Source organism: Euprymna scolopes, chromosome 39 (genome assembly GCF_053919585.1).
Source record: "Euprymna scolopes isolate OS-2025 chromosome 39, ASM5391958v1, whole genome shotgun sequence".
NCBI classification, from domain to species: Eukaryota; Metazoa; Mollusca; class Cephalopoda; order Sepiida; family Sepiolidae; genus Euprymna; species Euprymna scolopes.
In genome coordinates, this window is record NC_136520.1 from 3684675 (window position 1) to 3708307 (window position 23633).

The 23633-nt window shown below is 31.8% G+C and overlaps 2 protein-coding genes across 2 annotated transcripts in view; one reads left to right on the forward strand and one right to left on the reverse strand.

Moving 5' to 3' along the window:
* Positions 1–7548, reverse strand: part of LOC145263613 (transformation/transcription domain-associated protein-like) — a 334985-nt gene extending 327437 nt beyond the window's left edge. The window contains exon 1 of the mRNA XM_080120456.1: positions 7475–7548. Within this exon, the coding sequence (XP_079976582.1) occupies positions 7475–7485 (11 nt within the window). The 5' untranslated portion in view covers positions 7486–7548. The remainder of the gene's footprint in view (positions 1–7474) is intronic.
* LOC145263615 (nucleolar protein 10-like) overlaps positions 6404–23633 on the forward strand; it is a 77842-nt gene continuing 60612 nt past the window's right edge. Inside the window, exons 1-2 of the mRNA XM_080120457.1 lie at positions 6404–6592; positions 20974–21019. Of these exons, the coding sequence (XP_079976583.1) occupies positions 6527–6592; positions 20974–21019 (112 nt within the window). The 5' untranslated portion in view covers positions 6404–6526. The remainder of the gene's footprint in view (positions 6593–20973; positions 21020–23633) is intronic.

The window sequence follows — 23633 nt, forward strand, 5'->3', positions numbered from 1 at the left end:
TTGCTCTCTTTACTTCTTTTCCCCACAATAATAGTAAAATTAATTAATAAATAATAAACAAATGTAAGAAACATTGGAAAAGGCCAAAACTGGCGACCCACCGACGTGATTATTTTGAACACGCAAACATTTCTATAAAAAAAAAAAAAAAAAAAAGGCTATCTTCTGATGCTTCAAGTAACCAATCTTTTGATGTGAATTTCAATGAAACTAAACAAAATGAAAACCCAAGAAATAATTTCACTACAAATTCACCATGGACCAACAAACAAACAAAAAAACTGCCTTCTAATACTTCAAATAACCAACTTTTGATGTGAATTTCAACAAAAGTAAATAAAAAAACTCAAGAAACAATTTCACCAAGGTCGCGAAAAACTATGGAAATTCAACAAAAATAAAAAAATTTTTGTATGAAAACGATAAAACAAATCCTTCTGAATATAAAAATCTACTTTTCAAAAAAAAAAAAAAAAAAAAATTTTTAACATAAAAACCTATCTTCATAACAAAATTATAAAAGACAACATACAGCAAAAGTGTGAATAACAAAAGGGAAAACTAAAATGGCAGAAAACGAAGTCGACATGGCAGCAGAACAAGATAAACCAGTGCAGTCAATTGCGATGAAAACTCCGGCATTTATTGATTCAAATGTACTAGCTTGGTTTTCAATAATGGAAGCCCAGTTCAGTATTATGAACATTAAGCAACCAAGACAAAAATTTTATCATATTCTCGCGTCACTACCAACGGATATAGTTGGAAAATTACAAAACAGCATACTGGAATCAAAAGACTTTGATAAGTTAAAAGATGCTGTGATTAATCAGTATGAAAAATCAAAGCCTGAAATGCTGGACAAACTAATGTCATCTTCAATCATGACAGGACGTCCTTCGATTTATTTGAACGAACTCATGTTGTTAGCAGGTAGAATTGGTGTTGGAGAAGACATTGTCCGACATAAGTTCATCCAAGCCCTACCTCATTCGATCAAACCCGTGGTAGCAGCACAAATTGATCTCGATCTGGAAAGACTAGGTAAAATGTCCGATGACCTGCTGTTATATTTTAATAGACAGGAAGCCACGCATATACAACAGATATCATGGAACCAAAACCATCGTAACCAGAGTGATGACGGATCTCAAAGAAAAAGCAATCCGTCACAAAAATCATATAATTGTCCAAATGGAGTTCGTCCTTTTAACAAGGATCAGAGACCCAAAATCTGCCGTTCACATCTATATTTTGCCGAACGTGCAAAATATTGCAAACCATGGTGTAAATGGCCAGACAAACGGAATGTGCAAATGCAACCCAGTTCTCGTCCTGCCTCCCCTGCTTTTAGTAAAACATCGGAAAACTAACCCGGCGAAGCGTGATAGCTTCCACATCTTCGCCGCTTCTTGAAGTAGCCGCACGGTTAGGAGCTATAAAATTGAATTTTGTTGTGGATACGGGAGCTGCAATATCTGTAATCCCAAGAAAATATATAAGCGGTATAGTTATATACCCAACAAACATCTCAATTGTGTCAGCTAACGGTCAGAACATTGAATGTTCCGGTCAAGCAGTATTAAACCTGGCACTTCATAACTTGAGGCGTGATTTCACTTGGACCTTTCTCATTGCAGAAACTACCAGACCTCTCCTAGGTTATGATTTTCTGAATCATTTTGGATTAATAGTTGATTGCACAAATAACAAATTGATTGATCAAACAACCAAAAGATATTCAAACGCACAGCCATCACCAATACTTATGAACATTGCTTTATGCTCGGATAACGTTGCCGACACAACAGTTCACACAATTTCGCAAAAATATCCCAACTTAATTTCTCCACATCGCGATTCCAATGCAACAAAACCTAAAGTGTTTCATAGAATTGAAACTGGCAGTAACCCTCCATCTTTCTCTAAAACGAGGCAGTTATCAGCCCAGAAATACAACATAGCAAAAGAGGAATTCAGGAAACTCCAGAATGCCGGAATTATATCCCCCTCTAAATCAGAGTGGAGTTCGGCCTTGCACATGGTGAATAAATCTGATGGAACTTATAGACCTGTAGGTGACTACAGGTTACTAAACACTATAACAAAACCCGATCGATACCAAGTGCGAAACATAAATTCCTTGTCATCAAAACTGCACGGTAAGAAAGTTTTTTCAAAAATTGATTTATCTTCTGCTTATCACCAAGTACCAGTCCATCCGGATGATGTATGCAAAACAGCCATCACAACACCCTTCGGTTTATATGAGTACAATTACATGCCTTTCGGTTTGCGGAACGCATCTAGTACTTTCCAAAGGATGATGGACAATATTTTCCGCAACATCGATTGTATTTTTATATACATCGATGATATTCTTATTTTCTCAAATAGTGAAGAAGAGCATTCCAAACACCTCGATACTGTTTTACAGAAACTCAGTGAGTACGACCTTAAAATTTCCCTTTCTAAATGTATTTTCAATGTTTTTCAACTTGAATTTTTGGGATTTCACATATCTGTTGATGGTCTTAAGCCAAGTGACAAGAAAATCCGCGAATTAAATGAATTTCCTCAACCAAACGATTCAAAATCACTGCGTCGATTCCTTGGCATGGCAAATTTTTACAGAAAATTAGTTCCAAATTTCAGTGAAATCAGTTTACCACTCACCGAGTGTATTCGGTTGAATCAAAAATCTAAGAAAATAGATTTTACAAAGGAGGAAGTTGAATCCTTTGAAAGGATAAAAACAAGTTTATCAGGTGTAACCGCTCTACCTTATCCCGATTCAAAAGCTACTAATTATCAGCTTGTTACGGACAGTTCCAGTTACGCTGTTGGAGCAGCACTTCATCAAATGATTGACAATCAACCAATTCCTATTGGATTCTTTTCAAAAAAGTTATCACAAACTCAACAAAAATATTCTACCTTTGACAGAGAATTGCTAGCTGCTTATTTAGCAGTCTTGTATTTTAAACATCAGGTGGAAGGCAGAAACTTGTTGTTATTAACAGATCATAAACCGCTCTGCAGCGCCTTTAAAAGCCAAACACCTTTAAAATCCGATAGACAACAGCGTCACCTTTGTTTCTTGAGTGAATATGTGACTGATATTTCACACATAAAAGGTTCACAGAACATTGTAGCTGATTGCTTATCGTGACCAGCATATGCAATCACAATTGATATTTGTGACTTACAGGAGATGGCCAATCACCAAACCACTGATGAAGAAACAAAAACTCTATGTGATCAACTGAAGCCGTATCAGATTAATGAACATAATACAATCCTATGTGACGTGTCTTTACCTTTTCCACGACCTTTTGTCACACAAAAGCTCCGGAAATCTGTTTTTGACAGTTTACACAACTTGTCACACCCTGGAATTGCTGCTTCAACTAAAATGATAACTTCCAGATATTTTTGGCCCAAAATGGCCAAGTCAATAAAGGAATGGTGCAAGGAATGTCAGCATTGCCAACAAGCAAAGATAAACAAACACACAAAAAGTGACGTGCATCCATTTGAATTGCCATCCAGCAGATTTCAAACTGTACACATTGACATTGTTGACCCTCTACCACCAGTCAAGAGCAAAACAGACCCGTATTTCTCTCCCTATCGTTATTTATTAACATGCATCGATAGAAATACGAGATGGGTAGAGGCTTGTCCATTGACCGAAATAACTGCAGCGTCAGTATCAACTGCTTTTGTTGATCTGTGGATATCGCGATTTGGTGTGCCCCTCCATGTCGTTACAGACAGAGGTAGCCAATTCGAGTCTGAGCTGTTCTCAGAACTGTCAAAAATTATAGGGTTTCACAGGCTGAGAACGACTTCGTACCATCCCCAAGCAAACGGAATGATCGAGCGAGCACACAGAACATTAAAGACAGCAATTATTGCCAGAAGAGAATCTTGGTTGTCTGCTCTTCCTATAGTTCTTCTAGGTATCAGGATTACACCCAACGATTCCAATTATTCACCATTTACTGCAGTTACGGGTGCTAATGCACAGATACCTAGATTGTTAATCGATGCGTACGAGGATGCAAACATTGATATAACAGATGCTCACATAAAAGCTCTAGCTGAGGAGATGCGGAAATTTGACACAGACGGATTATCCAGTGGACACCTCCATTCTTTACCTACTGTGTACATTCCTAAGGATCTTCAAATTTGTGACAGCGTCTGGTTGAGAACAGACAGAATTCGAAAATCTATGGAAGCTCCATATACAGGTCCATTCCAAGTAGTACATCGTCATGGCAAATATTTTACTATTAAAATGTCTGATGATGTACACAGTAACGTTTCCATAGATAGATTGAAGCCTGCATATTCTTCAACAACGTCAAAAGATTTTGTTCCACCCCTTCCAGTATCTGACACTTTTGTATCTTCCTCTGATACAGAGGTTGAAAAGAAACAAACTAAATCAAAGTCCGGGAGAACCATCAGGTGGAAAAAGGACAACACATATTTTTATTATTAAAAATAAAAATGATGTAAAAATTTTCTAAACAAAAAAAAAAATTTTTTTTTTTTTTCCAACCTACATTTACATGTAAATATACTACCAAACTTTCCTTCACAAAAAAAAAAAAACCCAAAGCTATTTATCATGAACGATGAACCTTTAAACTCCGTTTACTGGGCGGAAAGTTATATGGTGAGCTACGATGTTCACTCTTTCGCTGCCGGAAATTCAAGTGCCCCGAGACGTTTTCTGCGCAAGCGGCTAGAGGCGCCCTTTTTCTTTTTACTGAATTGCTCTGGAGGTTCAATGTTTTGATTTTTTTTGACCAATCAGAGTTTTCCGGGCTGTCGGAAATTATGTGTCTGGGAGCCGGTGAAAATCTTTAAAAACCTCTGTATTTTCCAAAAAAAGTGCAGTTAACAAAATTCAGAGATAGTGTTGGAAGATATATATATCACTACTGTCTGCAGCTCAAAACTAACGCGACAACACTGTGAACGTAGCAGGCGAGTCGGCTGATAAAACAATGTGGGCGAACACACAGACACAGTAACTAACTTTTGTATTCCCCCTTCTACTATCGCATGCTCATTTTTAATTAATTTTATGTAAACAATTATTTTAAAACTTCCTTAATCTCAACTAATCCCCCCCTTTTGTTCACTCATAAATGAACTATTATTTTCATTGAAATATTTCCTAAGAAGTAATAAATCTTTTTTTATAAATTGAGAGTTAACTGTATTTATTTTGTTGATATATTTTCTACGAAAGAACATCGTAAATTCGACTCTCTGTCTTGCTCTCTTTACTTCTTTTCCCCACAATAATAGTAAAATTAATTAATAAATAATAAACAAATGTAAGAAACATTGGAAAAGGCCAAAATGCCTATGTAAAAAAAAAAAAAAAAAAATGAACACTGAACTATCATCCCCTTCAACCAGCCGGCAATATATTAATTTTATCTTTAAACACCAATTTTTTAATTGTAAAAAAAAAGTCTAATTGTTTGAACTGTTGAATTTTTTTAAAAATCTAATTTGAACAGTTAGAACTGTTTATTTGTCTATAAAAATTAAAATTATTTGAAATTATTTTAATTAAAAAAATCTGCTTTAAACCATTGAATTTTAAAAAGTTCTAGATTCTTTGAACTGTTGAATTTTTTAAAAATTGAATTCTTTGCAATTCGCAAATAACAGAATTTTACAGGGTTAACTAACCTCGTGAAAATGTTTTTTTTAAAGATTCTACTTATTTGAACTTTTTAATTATAAAAAAAAGTCTAATAGTTTGAACCGTTGAATTTAAAAAATATAATTCTTTGAGCTGTTTAATTTTTTTTTAATTCTAAATTCTTTGAACTGTTTATTTTAAAAAATTCTTTGAACTCTTGAATGTTAAAAAATTCTAAATTCTTTGAACTCTTGAATGTTAAAAAATTCTAAATTCTTTGAACTCTTGAATGTTAAAAAATTCTAAATTTGAATTCTTTGCACTGTTTATTTTTTTTCAAAATCTAATTCTAACTCTTTGAACTGTTTTATTTATTCATTTATTTCTAATTCTTGTATGTTGTATATAGTAATAAATATATTCAAAGGGTTAACTTTTTTTTTTTTTTACTTCGGACGCAGAACGAGGCTGGATCTTCGGACCCCATCCGTTCACATTACCCAAACTACCCCCTCACCCCCCCTCTTGCTGATTTTGAACAGGTGCAACTGCAACACTTTAATAAGCCGAGGATAACCTCTACTTGCGATTGCCATTTTGTCAGGAAGGTGTCGCCGTCCTCCCATGCACAGAATCTCATATTGCCAAATGGTCACCAATCTGTTACTGGCCATGCTCAACAATAACATGGCTTAACTTCGTTGACGGTGTTAATGTGATTAGCGTCGTGTTTTCTTTTAATCGGGGACTTATTTAGCATTTCACCGCTAACTTCCGCTTTTCGTAAACATGGCGTGGATTTGAAAGAAATCGAATCTTACGGATTAAAATTCAGAATAAATTATTAAAATGCAAGTTTCCTACGCAAACGAAGTGAAAATATATAACCTGAGCGCTGGGAAATCATTACCCGAGGTAAGACACATATAAAGATATCGTATTTAGTTTTTATGTTTAATAATACTTAAATTTGAGGTTTTCTTAGACACGTGGGATCCCTGTAGATCGTAGAAGTTCATTATATTTTATTATTTAGAATGGCTAATTAAAGAACCTAATTGAGAAATAAATAAAAAGCTACAGAAAAATATTTGTGATGTACGTACTCGTTATGAACGGAAATATCATATTCCCAAAAAATCACGTAAATTTATCAAGTAGTTTTATTTTTATTAAAGAAAATCCAGGACTTCAGAATTTTGGGTTTGTATTACTGTACACATAGATTCGAAAAAGTTGTCAAAAAATAAATATATAACAAATAAATGTTATCAAAGGCAAGATAAATTACTTTTCTACCAAACTGGATATAATTTTCGTGTTTATTCAGCTCGAAAAACATGCAGTGTTTACCGATGTATTGGAAAATTCAAAATGGCGGCTGACTCTCTCTTTAACACGGTAAGTTCTGGAAAAAGGTATTATAAATAATAAACTAGACAAAATACTATGAAAAAACCACCGAATATATGTCAAGTTATGTCACGGTAACATATATTGAGCGAATTTCTAACAGTATTTTGTCTAGTTTATTATTTATTACACCTTTTTCCGAACCGTGTTAAAGAGAGAGTTGGCCGCCATTTTGAATTTTCCAATACATCGGTAAACACTGTATGCTTTTCGAGCTGAATAAACATGTTAAATTAAATAAAAACATGAAAATTATATCCAGTTTGGTAGAAAAGTAACTTATCTTGCCTTTGATAACATTTATTTGTTATATATTTGTTTTTTTGACAACTTTTTCGAATCTATGTGTACAGTAATACAAACCCGTAATTTTTTTTTACTTACCAGAACTCCATGTGTAAGGGTGAACCGATGGAATTCAGTGTGGTAGCCAAGCAAGAAATCTGTAACTGCTTGATCGACTGACTTTATAGTAGTGTCGGTTTGCTGTTTACCCATGTGGATTGGAGACAACATTTGCATAAAATCAACTAGGTGATTATAAAAACACTCCTAGGCGGACCTGAACGTGAATAACCCCCCCCCATAATTTTCACTAGTATTCTGCAGTTTTGTTTTTTTTGTTTTTTTTTAATTAATGACCTAATCCAGCATTCCATATAAACACCCCTAACCTCATGGAGGCCCTGTCGGTGGGGCATTAGAATACGCCGACTGCCCCCCCCCCTGCAGAGGGTAAAAGTCCCTCAATGGGGGTCCTGGATATGACCTTAAACTATATCCAGTGGTGAAGCCCCAGCTTGTGGGCTTTGGGGAGTGTGGAGCCACCTTTTAATTACCATTGCTCTCAGGTCCACTCTGACCCGGAGTGGTAGTACCTGTTAGGGTTCCAACTATGGGTTATATAGAAACCGACGTGAAAACAACAAATATATTCTATTAAAAAATTTTTTCTTTAAAACCTTTGGATTCGGCATTAAATAACCCGGAAAGGGTTGATATGCCGTAAAACAAGAACAACCAACCAACCAACCAACCCTCCTCATGGAAGCTCGCTGGTCTTCATCGCCCGGGACTCAAAGATCAAAGTATAGTATCTGTTCCGGCAGATGCTGCATTGCTGCACTAAAGACTATTGTAACTATCACTATCCAGTTCCCCCTCTCTCCACATTAAAAAAACGGTCTTGTGCCTAATTTGCTCCGTGGGGAAGCAAATACAATAAACACCCCTAACCTCCCTATGTTAAGATTCTTAACTTAAGAATGACTTTCGGAATAAACACCTCCAACTTTGGAAACTGTACTACGTGCTATAAAAATTATAGGGGAGGGGAGTGATTCTCATATAGTTGGTCCATGGAGTTGGTCAGTTTTAGTTCGTCCGTTTGTTCGGTCACTGACGGTTTACTTTTTTGGCACTTCTGCATGACAGTGACATATTAGCAACAGGAGAGGAGTTTGACCCCTGTTCTTTGAAAGAAAAATGACGTCTAGCAGCCATTCTGTGGACCTCAAATATAAACAAGTGTTTACGATAACGCAAAAATATATAATAACGAAATAAATAACACAAAAACATGAAAATCAAAATATTTATTGAATAAAAAAAAACTGGGTGCTAGTGCATTTACTGATCAGCGTTATTTTTTTAAATCGTATTTCCAAGTTTAATTAAAGTTTTATGATATGTTTTTTATTCAATTTAAGGTTAAAGTACAGAATAGGTACAAAACACCCTCCCCTCCCCATGTTAAGAATGGCTTTTTAAATAATAAAGTTATTATTTCAGCATGGATAAATAAGTGCATGAGTACCAAAAAATGTATAAAAATATAATTTTCATGTATTAATATATATATATTTTTTTTTTTTGGTGCTAGTGCACTTACTGCTCCGCGCTGTTTTTTAAATCGTATTTCCAAGTTTTTTATATGTTTTTTTGGTACTAAAAAACTATTAGAGTAGAGGGCTTTCTTATATCTAGAGGATCTCTACTGTATCAGGGTGGGATTTTGGTGCTTGTCGGGTTTGTCTGGGATATTTACATTGAAGGGGTACAAGAAATCACTGGATTCAGCATTAAATAACCTGAAAAGGGTTGATATGCTGTAAAACAACCAACCAACTACTTACCTGGATAAGTTTTTTTGTATGGGTTTTAACTTATTTTAAAGCGTTAAATTACTTTTGAAAGGGGATTTACCAGAGAAGTGAAATGTACAAGGGAAAAAAATCAAAATAAAATACAAAATGGCTGCACACATTTTTGTATGTCCAGCAAAGGTTTTTTTCCGCCGGGCTTCTCGGAAGGGGGGAGCGGGATTACTATTCTTTAGAACTTTTTATATTCTCTCAAAATTATGATATCTAGGTAATCTCCAAAAATACCGTTAGGGCTTACAACATGGCCGCCAGAAGAGTCACGTGATCCGGTTGATCCAAAACATGAATCGCCATATTACGAAACCGGAAAACGCAAATTTAAAGCAAACTTTGACAAACAAGCTTAATAATTAAGTACAAAAACAGTTTTTCAATATCATAAATTTATTTAGAACGGTCATTTAATTTTTTGTTGAGAAACAATCACAGTTTGTTTGTTTTTTAAATGTTTACAAAATGTCTACGAACGTGCGTAGACATTTTGTAAACATTGTTTTTAAAAAATAAAAAATAATACTTCTATTATGTTTTAAACGACTGTAATAGTTTATTTTGGAAGTATATTTCATAAAGAAAATTGACAACCCACTTTAAAAACAGAAATTACGAGCTTTATATATTTTATTCACAGTTTTTTGTTGGGGGTGTCAAAAATTCCGCCTAAAATTCTGATACACCTAGTCGACCACTTGTTTGTTCTGAATAAAATACTTTTTATAAACACTGTTTTAACTAAAAACAACCTAAAATTGTTTCTCAAAGTTTGCCTATTTTTATAACAACATTATATCAACAAAAAATTAAATACAAACAAATTGTGATTGTTTGTCAAAGTTTGCCTTCAAGGCTGCGTTTTCCATTTGCACGATTCATGTTTTGGATCAACCGGATCACGTGACTCTTCTGGCGGCCATGTTGTAAGCCCTAACGGTATTTTTGGAGATTACCAATATCTATGATTTGCGAAGGGAGGTCGTTTCTACATTTATTTTAAGTGACTTTTTTTCTTTTTTTTTTTTAAACCTGGTTTCTTGTGTTTGTTTGTCTTCCTCGTATAAATAAATTGTCTTCCTCGTATAAATAAATTGTCTTCCTCGTATAAATAAATTGTCTTCCTCGTATAAATAAAGTGTCTTTCTCGTATAAATAAAGTGTCTTCCTCGTATAAATAAAGTGTCTTCCTCGTATAAATAAATTGTCTTCCTCATATAAATGAATTGTCTTCCTCGTATAAATAAATTGTCTTTCTCGTATAAATAAATTGTCTTCCTCGTATAAATAAATTGTCTTCCTCGTATAAATAAATTGTCTTTCTCGTATAAATAAATTGTCTTCCTCGTATAAATAAAGTGTCTTCCTCGTATAAATAAAGTGTCTTCCTCATATAAATAAATTGTCTTCCTCGTATAAATAAATTGTCTTCCTCGTATAAATAAATTGTCTTCCTCGTATAAATAAAGTGTCTTCCTCGTATAAATAAATTGTCTTCCTCGTATAAATAAATTGTCTTCCTCGTATAAATAAATTGTCTTCCTCGTATAAATAAATTGTCTTCCTCGTATAAATAAATTGTCTTCCTCGTATAAATAAATTGTCTTCCTCGTATAAATAAATTGTCTTCCTCATATAAATAAATTGTCTTCCTCGTATAAATAAATTGTCTTCCTCGTATAAATAAATTGTCTTCCTCGTATAAATAAAGTGTCTTCCTCGTATAAATAAAGTGTCTTCCTCGTATAAATAAAGTGTCTTCCTCATATAAATAAATTGTCTTCCTCGTATAAATAAATTGTCTTCCTCATATAAATGAATTGTCTTCCTCGTATAAATAAATTGTCTTCCTCGTATAAATAAATTGTCTTCCTCGTATAAATAAATTGTCTTCCTCGTATAAATAAATTGTCTTCCTCGTATAAATAAATTGTCTTTCTCGTATAAATAAATTGTCTTTCTCGTATAAATAAATTGTCTTCCTCGTATAAATAAATTGTCTTCCTCGTATAAATAAATTGTCTTCCTCGTATAAATAAATTGTCTTCCTCGTATAAATAAATTGTCTTTCTCGTATAAATAAATTGTCTTTCTCGTATAAATAAATTGTCTTCCTCGTATAAATAAATTGTCTTCCTCGTATAAATAAATTGTCTTTCTCGTATAAATAAATTGTCTTTCTCGTATAAATAAATTGTCTTTCTCGTATAAATAAATTGTCTTCCTCGTATAAATAAATTGTCTTCCTCGTATAAATAAATTGTCTTCCTCGTATAAATAAATTGTCTTCCTCGTATAAATAAATTGTCTTTCTCGTATAAATAAATTGTCTTCCTCGTATAAATAAAGTGTCTTCCTCGTATAAATAAATTGTCTTCCTCGTATAAATAAATTGTCTTCCTCGTATAAATAAATTGTCTTCCTCGTATAAATAAATTGTCTTCCTCGTATAAATAAATTGTCTTCCTCGTATAAATAAATTGTCTTCCTCGTATAAATAAATTGTCTTCCTCGTATAAATAAATTGTCTTCCTCGTATAAATAAATTGTCTTCCTCGTATAAATAAATTGTCTTTCTCGTATAAATAAATTGTCTTCCTCGTATAAATAAATTGTCTTCCTCGTATAAATAAATTGTCTTCCTCGTATAAATAAATTGTCTTTCTCGTATAAATAAATTGTCTTCCTCGTATAAATAAATTGTCTTCCTCGTATAAATAAATTGTCTTCCTCGTATAAATAAATTGTCTTCCTCGTATAAATAAATTGTCTTCCTCGTATAAATAAATTGTCTTCCTCGTATAAATAAATTGTCTTCCTCGTATAAATAAATTGTCTTCCTCATATAAATGAATTGTCTTCCTCGTATAAATAAATTGTCTTTCTCGTATAAATAAATTGTCTTTCTCGTATAAATAAATTGTCTTTCTCGTATAAATAAATAGTCTTCTTCGTATAAATAAATTGTCTTCCTCGTATAAATAAATTGTCTTCCTCGTATAAATAAATTGTCTTTCTCGTATAAATAAATTGTCTTCCTCGTATAAATAAATTGTCTTTCTCGTATAAATAAATTGTCTTTCTCGTATAAATAAATTGTCTTCCTCGTATAAATAAATTGTCTTCCTCGTATAAATAAATTGTCTTTCTCGTATAAATAAATTGTCTTTCTCGTATAAATAAATTGTCTTTCTCGTATAAATAAATTGTCTTCTTCGTATAAATAAATTGTCTTCCTCATATAAATAAATTGTCTTCCTCGTATAAATAAATTGTCTTCCTCGTATAAATAAATTGTCTTCCTCGTATAAATAAATTGTCTTCTTCGTATAAATAAATTGTCTTTCTCGTATAAATAAATTGTCTTTCTCATATAAATAAATTGTCTTCCTCGTATAAATAAATTGTCTTCCTCGTATAAATAAATTGTCTTCTTCGTATAAATAAATTGTCTTCCTCATATAAATAAATTGTCTTCCTCATATAAATAAATTGTCTTCCTCATATAAATAAATTGTCTTTCTCATATAAATAAATTGTCTTTCTCATATAAATAAATTGTCTTCCTCGTATAAATAAATTGTCTTCCTCGTATAAATAAATTGTCTTCCTCGTATAAATAAATTGTCTTCTTCGTATAAATAAATTGTCTTCCTCATATAAATAAATTGTCTTCCTCATATAAATAAATTGTCTTTCTCGTATAAATAAATTGTCTTCTTCGTATAAATAAATTGTCTTCTTCGTATAAATAAATTGTCTTCTTCGTATAAATAAATTGTCTTCTTCGTATAAATAAATTGTCTTCTTCGTATAAATAAATTGTCTTCTTCGTATAAATAAATTGTCTTTCTCGTATAAATAAATTGTCTTCTTCGTATAAATAAATTGTCTTCTTCGTATAAATAAATTGTCTTCTTCGTATAAATAAATTGTCTTCCTCATATAAATAAATTGTCTTCTTCGTATAAATAAATTGTCTTCTTCGTATAAATAAATTGTCTTCCTCATATAAATAAATTGTCTTCCTCATATAAATAAATTGTCTTTCTCGTATAAATAAATTGTCTTCTTCGTATAAATAAATTGTCTTTCTCGTATAAATAAATTGTCTTCTTCGTATAAATAAATTGTCTTCTTCGTATAAATAAATTGTCTTCTTCGTATAAATAAATTGTCTTCTTCGTATAAATAAATTGTCTTTCTCGTATAAATAAATTGTCTTCTTCGTATAAATAAATTGTCTTCTTCGTATAAATAAATTGTCTTCTTCGTATAAATAAATTGTCTTCTTCGTATAAATAAATTGTCTTCTTCGTATAAATAAATTGTCTTTCTCGTATAAATAAATTGTCTTCTTCGTATAAATAAATTGTCTTCTTCGTATAAATAAATTGTCTTCCTCGTATAAATAAATTGTCTTCCTCGTATAAATAAATTGTCTTTCTCGTATAAATAAATTGTCTTTCTCGTATAAATAAATTGTCTTCCTCGTATAAATAAATTGTCTTCCTCGTATAAATAAATTGTCTTTCTCGTATAAATAAATTGTCTTTCTCGTATAAATAAATTGTCTTTCTCGTATAAATAAATTGTCTTCTTCGTATAAATAAATTGTCTTCCTCATATAAATAAATTGTCTTCCTCGTATAAATAAATTGTCTTCCTCATATAAATAAATTGTCTTCCTCATATAAATAAATTGTCTTTCTCGTATAAATAAATTGTCTTCTTCGTATAAATAAATTGTCTTCTTCGTATAAATAAATTGTCTTCTTCGTATAAATAAATTGTCTTCTTCGTATAAATAAATTGTCTTCTTCGTATAAATAAATTGTCTTCTTCGTATAAATAAATTGTCTTTCTCGTATAAATAAATTGTCTTCTTCGTATAAATAAATTGTCTTCTTCGTATAAATAAATTGTCTTCCTCATATAAATAAATTGTCTTCTTCGTATAAATAAATTGTCTTCTTCGTATAAATAAATTGTCTTCCTCATATAAATAAATTGTCTTCCTCATATAAATAAATTGTCTTTCTCGTATAAATAAATTGTCTTCCTCGTATAAATAAATTGTCTTCCTCGTATAAATAAATTGTCTTCCTCGTATAAATAAATTGTCTTTCTCGTATAAATAAATTGTCTTCCTCGTATAAATAAATTGTCTTCCTCGTATAAATAAATTGTCTTCCTCGTATAAATAAATTGTCTTCCTCGTATAAATAAATTGTCTTCCTCGTATAAATAAATTGTCTTCCTCGTATAAATAAATTGTCTTCCTCGTATAAATAAATTGTCTTCCTCGTATAAATAAATTGTCTTCCTCATATAAATGAATTGTCTTCCTCGTATAAATAAATTGTCTTTCTCGTATAAATAAATTGTCTTTCTCGTATAAATAAATTGTCTTTCTCGTATAAATAAATAGTCTTCTTCGTATAAATAAATTGTCTTCCTCGTATAAATAAATTGTCTTCCTCGTATAAATAAATTGTCTTTCTCGTATAAATAAATTGTCTTCCTCGTATAAATAAATTGTCTTTCTCGTATAAATAAATTGTCTTTCTCGTATAAATAAATTGTCTTCCTCGTATAAATAAATTGTCTTCCTCGTATAAATAAATTGTCTTTCTCGTATAAATAAATTGTCTTTCTCGTATAAATAAATTGTCTTTCTCGTATAAATAAATTGTCTTCTTCGTATAAATAAATTGTCTTCCTCATATAAATAAATTGTCTTCCTCGTATAAATAAATTGTCTTCCTCGTATAAATAAATTGTCTTCCTCGTATAAATAAATTGTCTTCTTCGTATAAATAAATTGTCTTTCTCGTATAAATAAATTGTCTTTCTCATATAAATAAATTGTCTTCCTCGTATAAATAAATTGTCTTCCTCGTATAAATAAATTGTCTTCCTCGTATAAATAAATTGTCTTCTTCGTATAAATAAATTGTCTTCCTCATATAAATAAATTGTCTTCCTCATATAAATAAATTGTCTTTCTCATATAAATAAATTGTCTTTCTCATATAAATAAATTGTCTTCCTCGTATAAATAAATTGTCTTCCTCGTATAAATAAATTGTCTTCCTCGTATAAATAAATTGTCTTCTTCGTATAAATAAATTGTCTTCCTCATATAAATAAATTGTCTTCCTCATATAAATAAATTGTCTTTCTCGTATAAATAAATTGTCTTCTTCGTATAAATAAATTGTCTTCTTCGTATAAATAAATTGTCTTCTTCGTATAAATAAATTGTCTTCTTCGTATAAATAAATTGTCTTCTTCGTATAAATAAATTGTCTTCTTCGTATAAATAAATTGTCTTTCTCGTATAAATAAATTGTCTTCTTCGTATAAATAAATTGTCTTCTTCGTATAAATAAATTGTCTTCTTCGTATAAATAAATTGTCTTCCTCATATAAATAAATTGTCTTCTTCGTATAAATAAATTGTCTTCTTCGTATAAATAAATTGTCTTCCTCATATAAATAAATTGTCTTCCTCATATAAATAAATTGTCTTTCTCGTATAAATAAATTGTCTTCTTCGTATAAATAAATTGTCTTTCTCGTATAAATAAATTGTCTTCTTCGTATAAATAAATTGTCTTCTTCGTATAAATAAATTGTCTTCTTCGTATAAATAAATTGTCTTCTTCGTATAAATAAATTGTCTTTCTCGTATAAATAAATTGTCTTCTTCGTATAAATAAATTGTCTTCTTCGTATAAATAAATTGTCTTCTTCGTATAAATAAATTGTCTTCTTCGTATAAATAAATTGTCTTCTTCGTATAAATAAATTGTCTTTCTCGTATAAATAAATTGTCTTCTTCGTATAAATAAATTGTCTTCTTCGTATAAATAAATTGTCTTCCTCGTATAAATAAATTGTCTTCCTCGTATAAATAAATTGTCTTTCTCGTATAAATAAATTGTCTTTCTCGTATAAATAAATTGTCTTCCTCGTATAAATAAATTGTCTTCCTCGTATAAATAAATTGTCTTTCTCGTATAAATAAATTGTCTTTCTCGTATAAATAAATTGTCTTTCTCGTATAAATAAATTGTCTTCTTCGTATAAATAAATTGTCTTCCTCATATAAATAAATTGTCTTCCTCGTATAAATAAATTGTCTTCCTCGTATAAATAAATTGTCTTCCTCATATAAATAAATTGTCTTCCTCATATAAATAAATTGTCTTTCTCGTATAAATAAATTGTCTTCTTCGTATAAATAAATTGTCTTCTTCGTATAAATAAATTGTCTTCTTCGTATAAATAAATTGTCTTCTTCGTATAAATAAATTGTCTTCTTCGTATAAATAAATTGTCTTCTTCGTATAAATAAATTGTCTTTCTCGTATAAATAAATTGTCTTCTTCGTATAAATAAATTGTCTTCTTCGTATAAATAAATTGTCTTCCTCATATAAATAAATTGTCTTCTTCGTATAAATAAATTGTCTTCTTCGTATAAATAAATTGTCTTCCTCATATAAATAAATTGTCTTCCTCATATAAATAAATTGTCTTTCTCGTATAAATAAATTGTCTTCTTCGTATAAATAAATTGTCTTTCTCGTATAAATAAATTGTCTTCTTCGTATAAATAAATTGTCTTCTTCGTATAAATAAATTGTCTTCTTCGTATAAATAAATTGTCTTCTTCGTATAAATAAATTGTCTTCTTCGTATAAATAAATTGTCTACTTCGTATAAATAAATTGTCTTCCTCGTATAAATAAATTGTCTTTCTCGTATAAATAAATTGTCTTCCTCGTATAAATAAATTGTCTTCTTCGTATAAATAAATTGTCTTTCTCGTATAAATAAATTGTCTTTCTCGTATAAATAAATTGTCTTCCTCGTATAAATAAATTGTCTTCCTCGTATAAATAAATTGTCTTTCTCGTATAAATAAATTGTCTTTCTCGTATAAATAAATTGTCTTCCTCGTATAAATAAATTGTCTTTCTCGTATAAATAAATTGTCTTCCTCGTATAAATAAATTGTCTTCCTCATATAAATAAATTGTCTTCCTCGTATAAATAAATTGTCTTTCTCGTATAAATAAATTGTCTTTCTCGTATAAATAAATTGTCTTTCTCGTATAAATAAATTGTCTTTCTCGTATAAATAAATTGTCTTCCTCGTATAAATAAATTGTCTTTCTCGTATAAATAAATTGTCTTCTTCGTATAAATAAATTGTCTTCCTCATATAAATAAATTGTCTTCCTCGTATAAATAAATTGTCTTTCTCGTATAAATAAATTGTCTTCCTCGTATAAATAAATTTTCTTTCTCGTATAAATAAATTGTCTTCTTCGTATAAATAAATTGTCTTCTTCGTATAAATAAATTGTCTTCCTCATATAAATAAATTGTCTTCCTCGTATAAATAAATTGTCTTTCTCGTATAAATAAATTGTCTTCCTCATATAAATAAATTGTCTTCCTCGTATAAATAAATTGTCTTCCTCGTATAAATAAATTGTCTTTCTCGTATAAATAAATTGTCTTCCTCGTATAAATAAATTGTCTTCCTCGTATAAATAAATTGTCTTCCTCGTATAAATAAAGTGAAACTGAAGCGAAATAAAAGCAATTCGTTGATCACTGCGGGGAATACCCTTCATATCAGACAGTTGCTATTCATTAAGACACTGCCAGCTCTCTTGTGAGGGAGCTGGTTTCCCCCACCATCGTGGGGAAACATATACGGCTGAAAGCTTAACTGGCTTACAGCCAAACTGTGGTAATTATTACTGACCGGAACTCGATGTAGAGGGGGGAGGCAGTGGAATTCTGGGAGGCAGTCGTTCAAGCAAAAGGTTTAAAAAGTGCTTGGTCGACTGATTTTATAGTAGTAGTAGTAGTTTGTTGTCCACCACGTGGGTCGGACTGAACTTTGCATAGCATCAACTTGTGGGTTATAAAACACCCCTATCGTTGATGTGTTAGTTGAACTTTTTTGTTTAGTCAAGTTACACGTTTCACAGTTACTATTACAAAAACAATTTGTCGTTGTAAGCAACGAGGCAATACGTTGCAACTCCAGTTAGCCGAGAAAAGCCGAGGAGGATTCTCCACACAAGTTAAGAGTTTCATTGTTTTTTCCTTCTATGTTCTAGCCATTGAGTTGCAGAAACGCCCCCCCCTTCAGTCGGTTAAAATCCGACAAAACATAATGCGTGATTTCATTTCCTCGCCTGCGTGAACTCGTACACTTAACTTTCACTTTCTGCATGTCAACTTTTTGATCGCTAAATTAGAATGTCTTTCACTTGCTATGGCCTCGTGGCGTAGCGGTAAAATCTCACGTTTTGTTTCACTTTCTTTTCTGCCTTCGCGTCAATTCATCACAAGTTTTAGCTTGCTTGACTACTAACACTTTTTTTTTACACCTTCAAACACTCGCTACACACACACACATTTTGTCCTCTAATGGGGATGTGTGGGCAAGCCGGGCACCCCCGGCACCCCCGTTAGAGAGGGGAAAATATATGTGTGTGCGTGTTCTTGTATGTCCCTATTTACAATGCCTCCCAACGGGACAGCGTTAGACACCAGGGTCGTTTTTTAATGTGGAGGAAAGGAACAAAAATAAAGTGTCTCAGTCGTGAAGGATTTCTCCTCCACTGAAAGAGAACAAGAAATTGAAGTGCAGCATCTGAAGAACAGATACTACACTTTGATCTTGACCCGAAGGCCAAGTCTGCCAGAAACTTTTCTCAGCAGCATTGGACCGGATCAAAACCAGTACCATCTGAAAGAGCGATGTCTCGGACGAGTAATATGTGAAAATTCGAAAAAAAAAAACAGTCAATTATTTTGTATCAATACGATCGTTTGAAACAAGGGAGGGTTGCAAAAAAATTGTTCCTTTTTGACTTCAGCAACGACACATGCGTTCTTTCTTGAATTGGTTTAAATAGAAAAAAACACAACATCATTTTGATGATGTTGTTGTGGAGCAGCAGATATCAAGGCTATGTCGTTTTGCACCCATACAACAAATTGTTTTTTTTTTGTTTTTTTTTAAGTTTTAACATTTAAACAGGGTTATTTATGTGATTTTTTTTGTTCGCTCCTTCTTTATTTTCTTGTTTTTATTACACCGCCTCTCCACACCTGGGCAATGCCGGGTACACCCACTAGTCTATTATATAAAAGGCAAAATGTGTGTCAATGTGTGTATCTATGTGTGTTTGTATGTTTCCCACAAACTTTTAACAGACACAATGAATATACATTATTTAATTGGAATTCATTATTAAGATGAGTATTATTTATTAATTTATTTGTACTGCGGACTATTATCCTCATCTTTCTTAGTTGTTGTTTCACGACGTTTCGGCCGAAATGAACACTGACAAAATTGGTATCGTTAGAAAGATCGATCTCTCGGATGACAAATATCTAAAAAATTGGCCAAAAACATTAATTCTGTGTTGGTCAACTTGGCCGTTTTTTGCAAGGAGGGGCCGTTTTTTGCAAGGAGGGGTCAGTTTTTGCAAGTTGACATTTTTTGCAAGCTGTATGCTTAGCAATCTAAACATACATTTAAAAGATGTTATTTCGAAGGCCCATGACGTCATAAAGTAACTGTGGGCGAAACAACTAATGTGTTTGCTTTTTTTACCTCCTTTTCCTCTTTCGCGTTACAGGTTCGAACCTGGCTAATTTTTTTTTTGTGCTCGCATGGGTACTCCCTGTTATTTTCTTTGAAACAATTTTTTTTTTTTTAACGGTTTGTCGTTCAATAGCCTTACTATACCACCTTTCTTTCTTTCTTTTTTTTTTGTTGATGTGATTTTTTTTTGTTCGCTTCTTCTTTATTTCCCTGTTTTTATCTTTTTTTTTTTTGTTTTTCACGCCTCGCCCTTGTTCAATATTCTTACTACACCACCTCTCCACATAAAACTTCTATTTTTATATTTACTTTAAAAAAAAACAAACTTCATTTTCGTTATCCATTTTATACACAGTGTTGGTCATCCAAACCTTAAAGTTTGTCTGACATCACGTTCACCAAATGGTTTTGTAAACAAAGAAATGTGATTCTTAACAAAAGCCAATTATTTATAGTTAAAAGTAATTTTTTACGGAAAATTGCGGGGAAATTGCGTTTTCCCTAGATATGAGCACTTTGAAGATTGCAAATATAGGGGACATACTTATCTCTCTTTCACAACTTTAATGAGTGACTTTTCTTTTACTATAGCGATAGACTTTTATTTTTTTTTTATTATTAAAAAACACAATAGTAGTTGTTCTACTCAATGAGTTTTCTTAACTTTTGGATTTATTACTATTTTCGACATGACAATTAAGTCAGTACTGTTGTTTTAAGCAAAAAACAACAAATTTAAAACAAAATCAAATTACTGGGGATACATTTACAAGACACAGCATTCCTATCCTGTCACAATTAACCACCTGAAGAAGGCCAGAGGATGAGTTGGCCAAAACATGGCGAAACAATAATTATGAAGATGAGAATAACTAATTAATACACAACCATATATCATTTTCTGTTTTTCTATTTTACTTTGGTCAGTCAATCAAAGCGACTGATCCATGTCTGTGGGAAGAGCAGATTAGTGTTACACCTGCAAAACACATCATAGTGTCACACTGATTAAAAAAAATAATTTCTGATTTTAATCAAAGTTTAAAAGATGTCTACTTTTTTTTCTTTTTTATTCAGTGGCTCCCGGACAGGAAGAAACGACAACTGTTGAAGAATGATTTAGGTAAGTTTGAAATGAAACCACACATTTCTTCAAGCTTGATAAGATTTGTCCATTCGTTAACCAAATTTTAATTATATAAGAAAATTAAACAAGGAAAGCATTAATAATAGCCTATTTTTCTATAAAGTGTTACTCTTGGTCTCTCCTCCGGTGTACGAATATCTCTCCTCAATAAAACCTCTAATACTGCCTTGTGTTTCTATTCTAGAATTACTTGCTCAAGTAAAGCAGCCACTGGACGATGCAACAATACCAATCAATGATCACACGTGTCAAAAGCGATGATGGATGAATGTGAAAAAAACACTTTGATTTTAATTTTAAAAACAATGTGTTGAAAAAAAAAAAAGATCAAAAAAGTCGCAACCCCGAATTGTCGCAAAGATACTATGATAATTTGGGTGCCAAAGGCCTTTAAATTAATTAAGAGAAATAATATGAGTCCAGCTTGTTCAGAATTTTTTCCAGATTAATATTTGAATTCAACCAATAAGAATAGCTGTTTTAAAAACAATGTATTGAACTAATCAACCAATGAGGAGACACGCTTCAATTTGTGTAATTTCTCACACATTCTCATAATATGTAAGTCATTTAAACTCATTTTTCTCAACTGAAAATCAACTAAAAAAAATAGTATAATTAGCATAGCTGTAATTTGGATATGCAAACTTTGATTTCGATCATATATTCTTGGATTTGGTTTTAGAATACATAGCAAGAGAAAAACATAGAATGTTCATGAATATTTTTTAGAGTTCTTGTAAAAACAAGGAGGTCCATTAACCGAGACATTAGAAGTTTGAATCAATTAATTAAGAGCCGTACGTTCCAATGGTCATAAAAATCATAGTCAAAACTATTCTGCTCTAAATTATAATTCATTGAAAGTTGTTTATAAGGGTCATTCTTCTTTTGTTTATCATATTAGAAAGATAGTTCAGTGATAAAGTTTGGGAATGTTTCAATGAATAAGGTTTAACAGATTGACAGATGATAATGTCGAGTTGTGTTTGTGTCTGTGTGTTCGTTAATGTTTGTGTGTGCATGTGAGTGGAGAGAGGTGTTGCCGAGGGAAGCGCATAACGACACTGATCTGTAGACTTAAAGAAATAATATATAATTGATAATAAAAAAAAATTTGGCTCACTTTCCTTCTTTTTTTTTTTCAAAAACCTTTATATCTGGTATTTCTACCACTTCAGCAGATATATCACTGCTGATGCAATTCTCTATCTATATAAAAGCCAAGTACATCCAGGAATGGAGTATTGTTGCCACATCTGGGCAGGAACTGCTAAAAACAGCTTATCTTGCCTTAACAGAGTACAAAATAGACTTCGTAATTTAGTAAGGGATGCCCTTTTCTTTTCCCTGCAACCTCTTTCCCACAGAAGGGATGTCACGAGCCTGTCTTTGTTTTATTGTTACTTCCGTGGCAAGTGCTCATCTGAGCTCCAGTCTCTGGTCCCTCCTTGCCAGTCTTTCTCGATAAACACTCGTCTAGCCGAAACCTCTGTCAATAACTTTTCCCACTCTTTAACTGTGCCTAAATCAAAACGTAGATTCCATGAACAAAGCTTCTTTCTTAGAACTCCACGCCTGTGGAACTCTCTTCCATTTGTCTGCTTCCCAACTGACTACAACTTGGTTGTCTTCAAGTCCAACATAAACAAATTCCTGATGAACCGTCCTCTTAAGTAATCCAATCTACCAAATTTCCATTAATAACGACTACTATGATATTATCCCATTGATTACTGTACACTCAATAGCCCTTATCCTCGAGTGGCTTCAGGGCCTTGATAAGTGGTGATTTCTATGTCAAAAAAAAAAAGCAATCTCCAACGATTTTTTTCTAAATATTTAAAAGATTCCTTTTTCCTTCTCTGGCCGCATGTGACTTTTCGCCTTTCAACTCTGATGCCATCTTGAATGCGTGCTTCTTTGAACATATGACTATACCGTTAAGTTTTTTTTATCTTGGAGTCACCATTTATCAAGGCCCAAACACCGCTCGAGGATAAGGGTTGATTATTTATGGGAACGGCTCAACAAGAATTTGTTTACATTGGATTTGAAGGCTACCATGTTGTATTCAACTGGGAAGCAGGCCAATGGAGAAGTGTTGTCTATTTGCCACAGATATTTGTCAAAATATATTTTTTTTTTTACAAAGGTGTCACTACTTATCAAGGCCTGGAGACCACTGGAGGATAAGGGTTAAAGAGTATACAGTAGTCAATGGGATAATATCGTAGTAATGAAAATTTGGTAAAACGGATTACTTCAGGGGATGGATTATCAGTAACTTGTTTACATTAGACTTGAAGACGATCATATGGTAGTCAATTGGAAAGCAGGCAAACGGAACAGTTCCACAAGCATGCAGTTCTACGAAAGAATCTTTGTTCATGGAATTTACATTTAGATTTGGGCACAGATAAAGAGAGGGGGAAATTATTGATAATGGTTTCAGTTAAATGAGTGTTTTTTTTTCGGAAAGTTTGACAAGGAGGAACCATAGATGAAGCTCAGACGAACATTTGCCATGAAAATAACAATAAAGCAGAGACAGGGCCGCAACGTCTCTTCTGTAGGAAAGAGGTTGCAG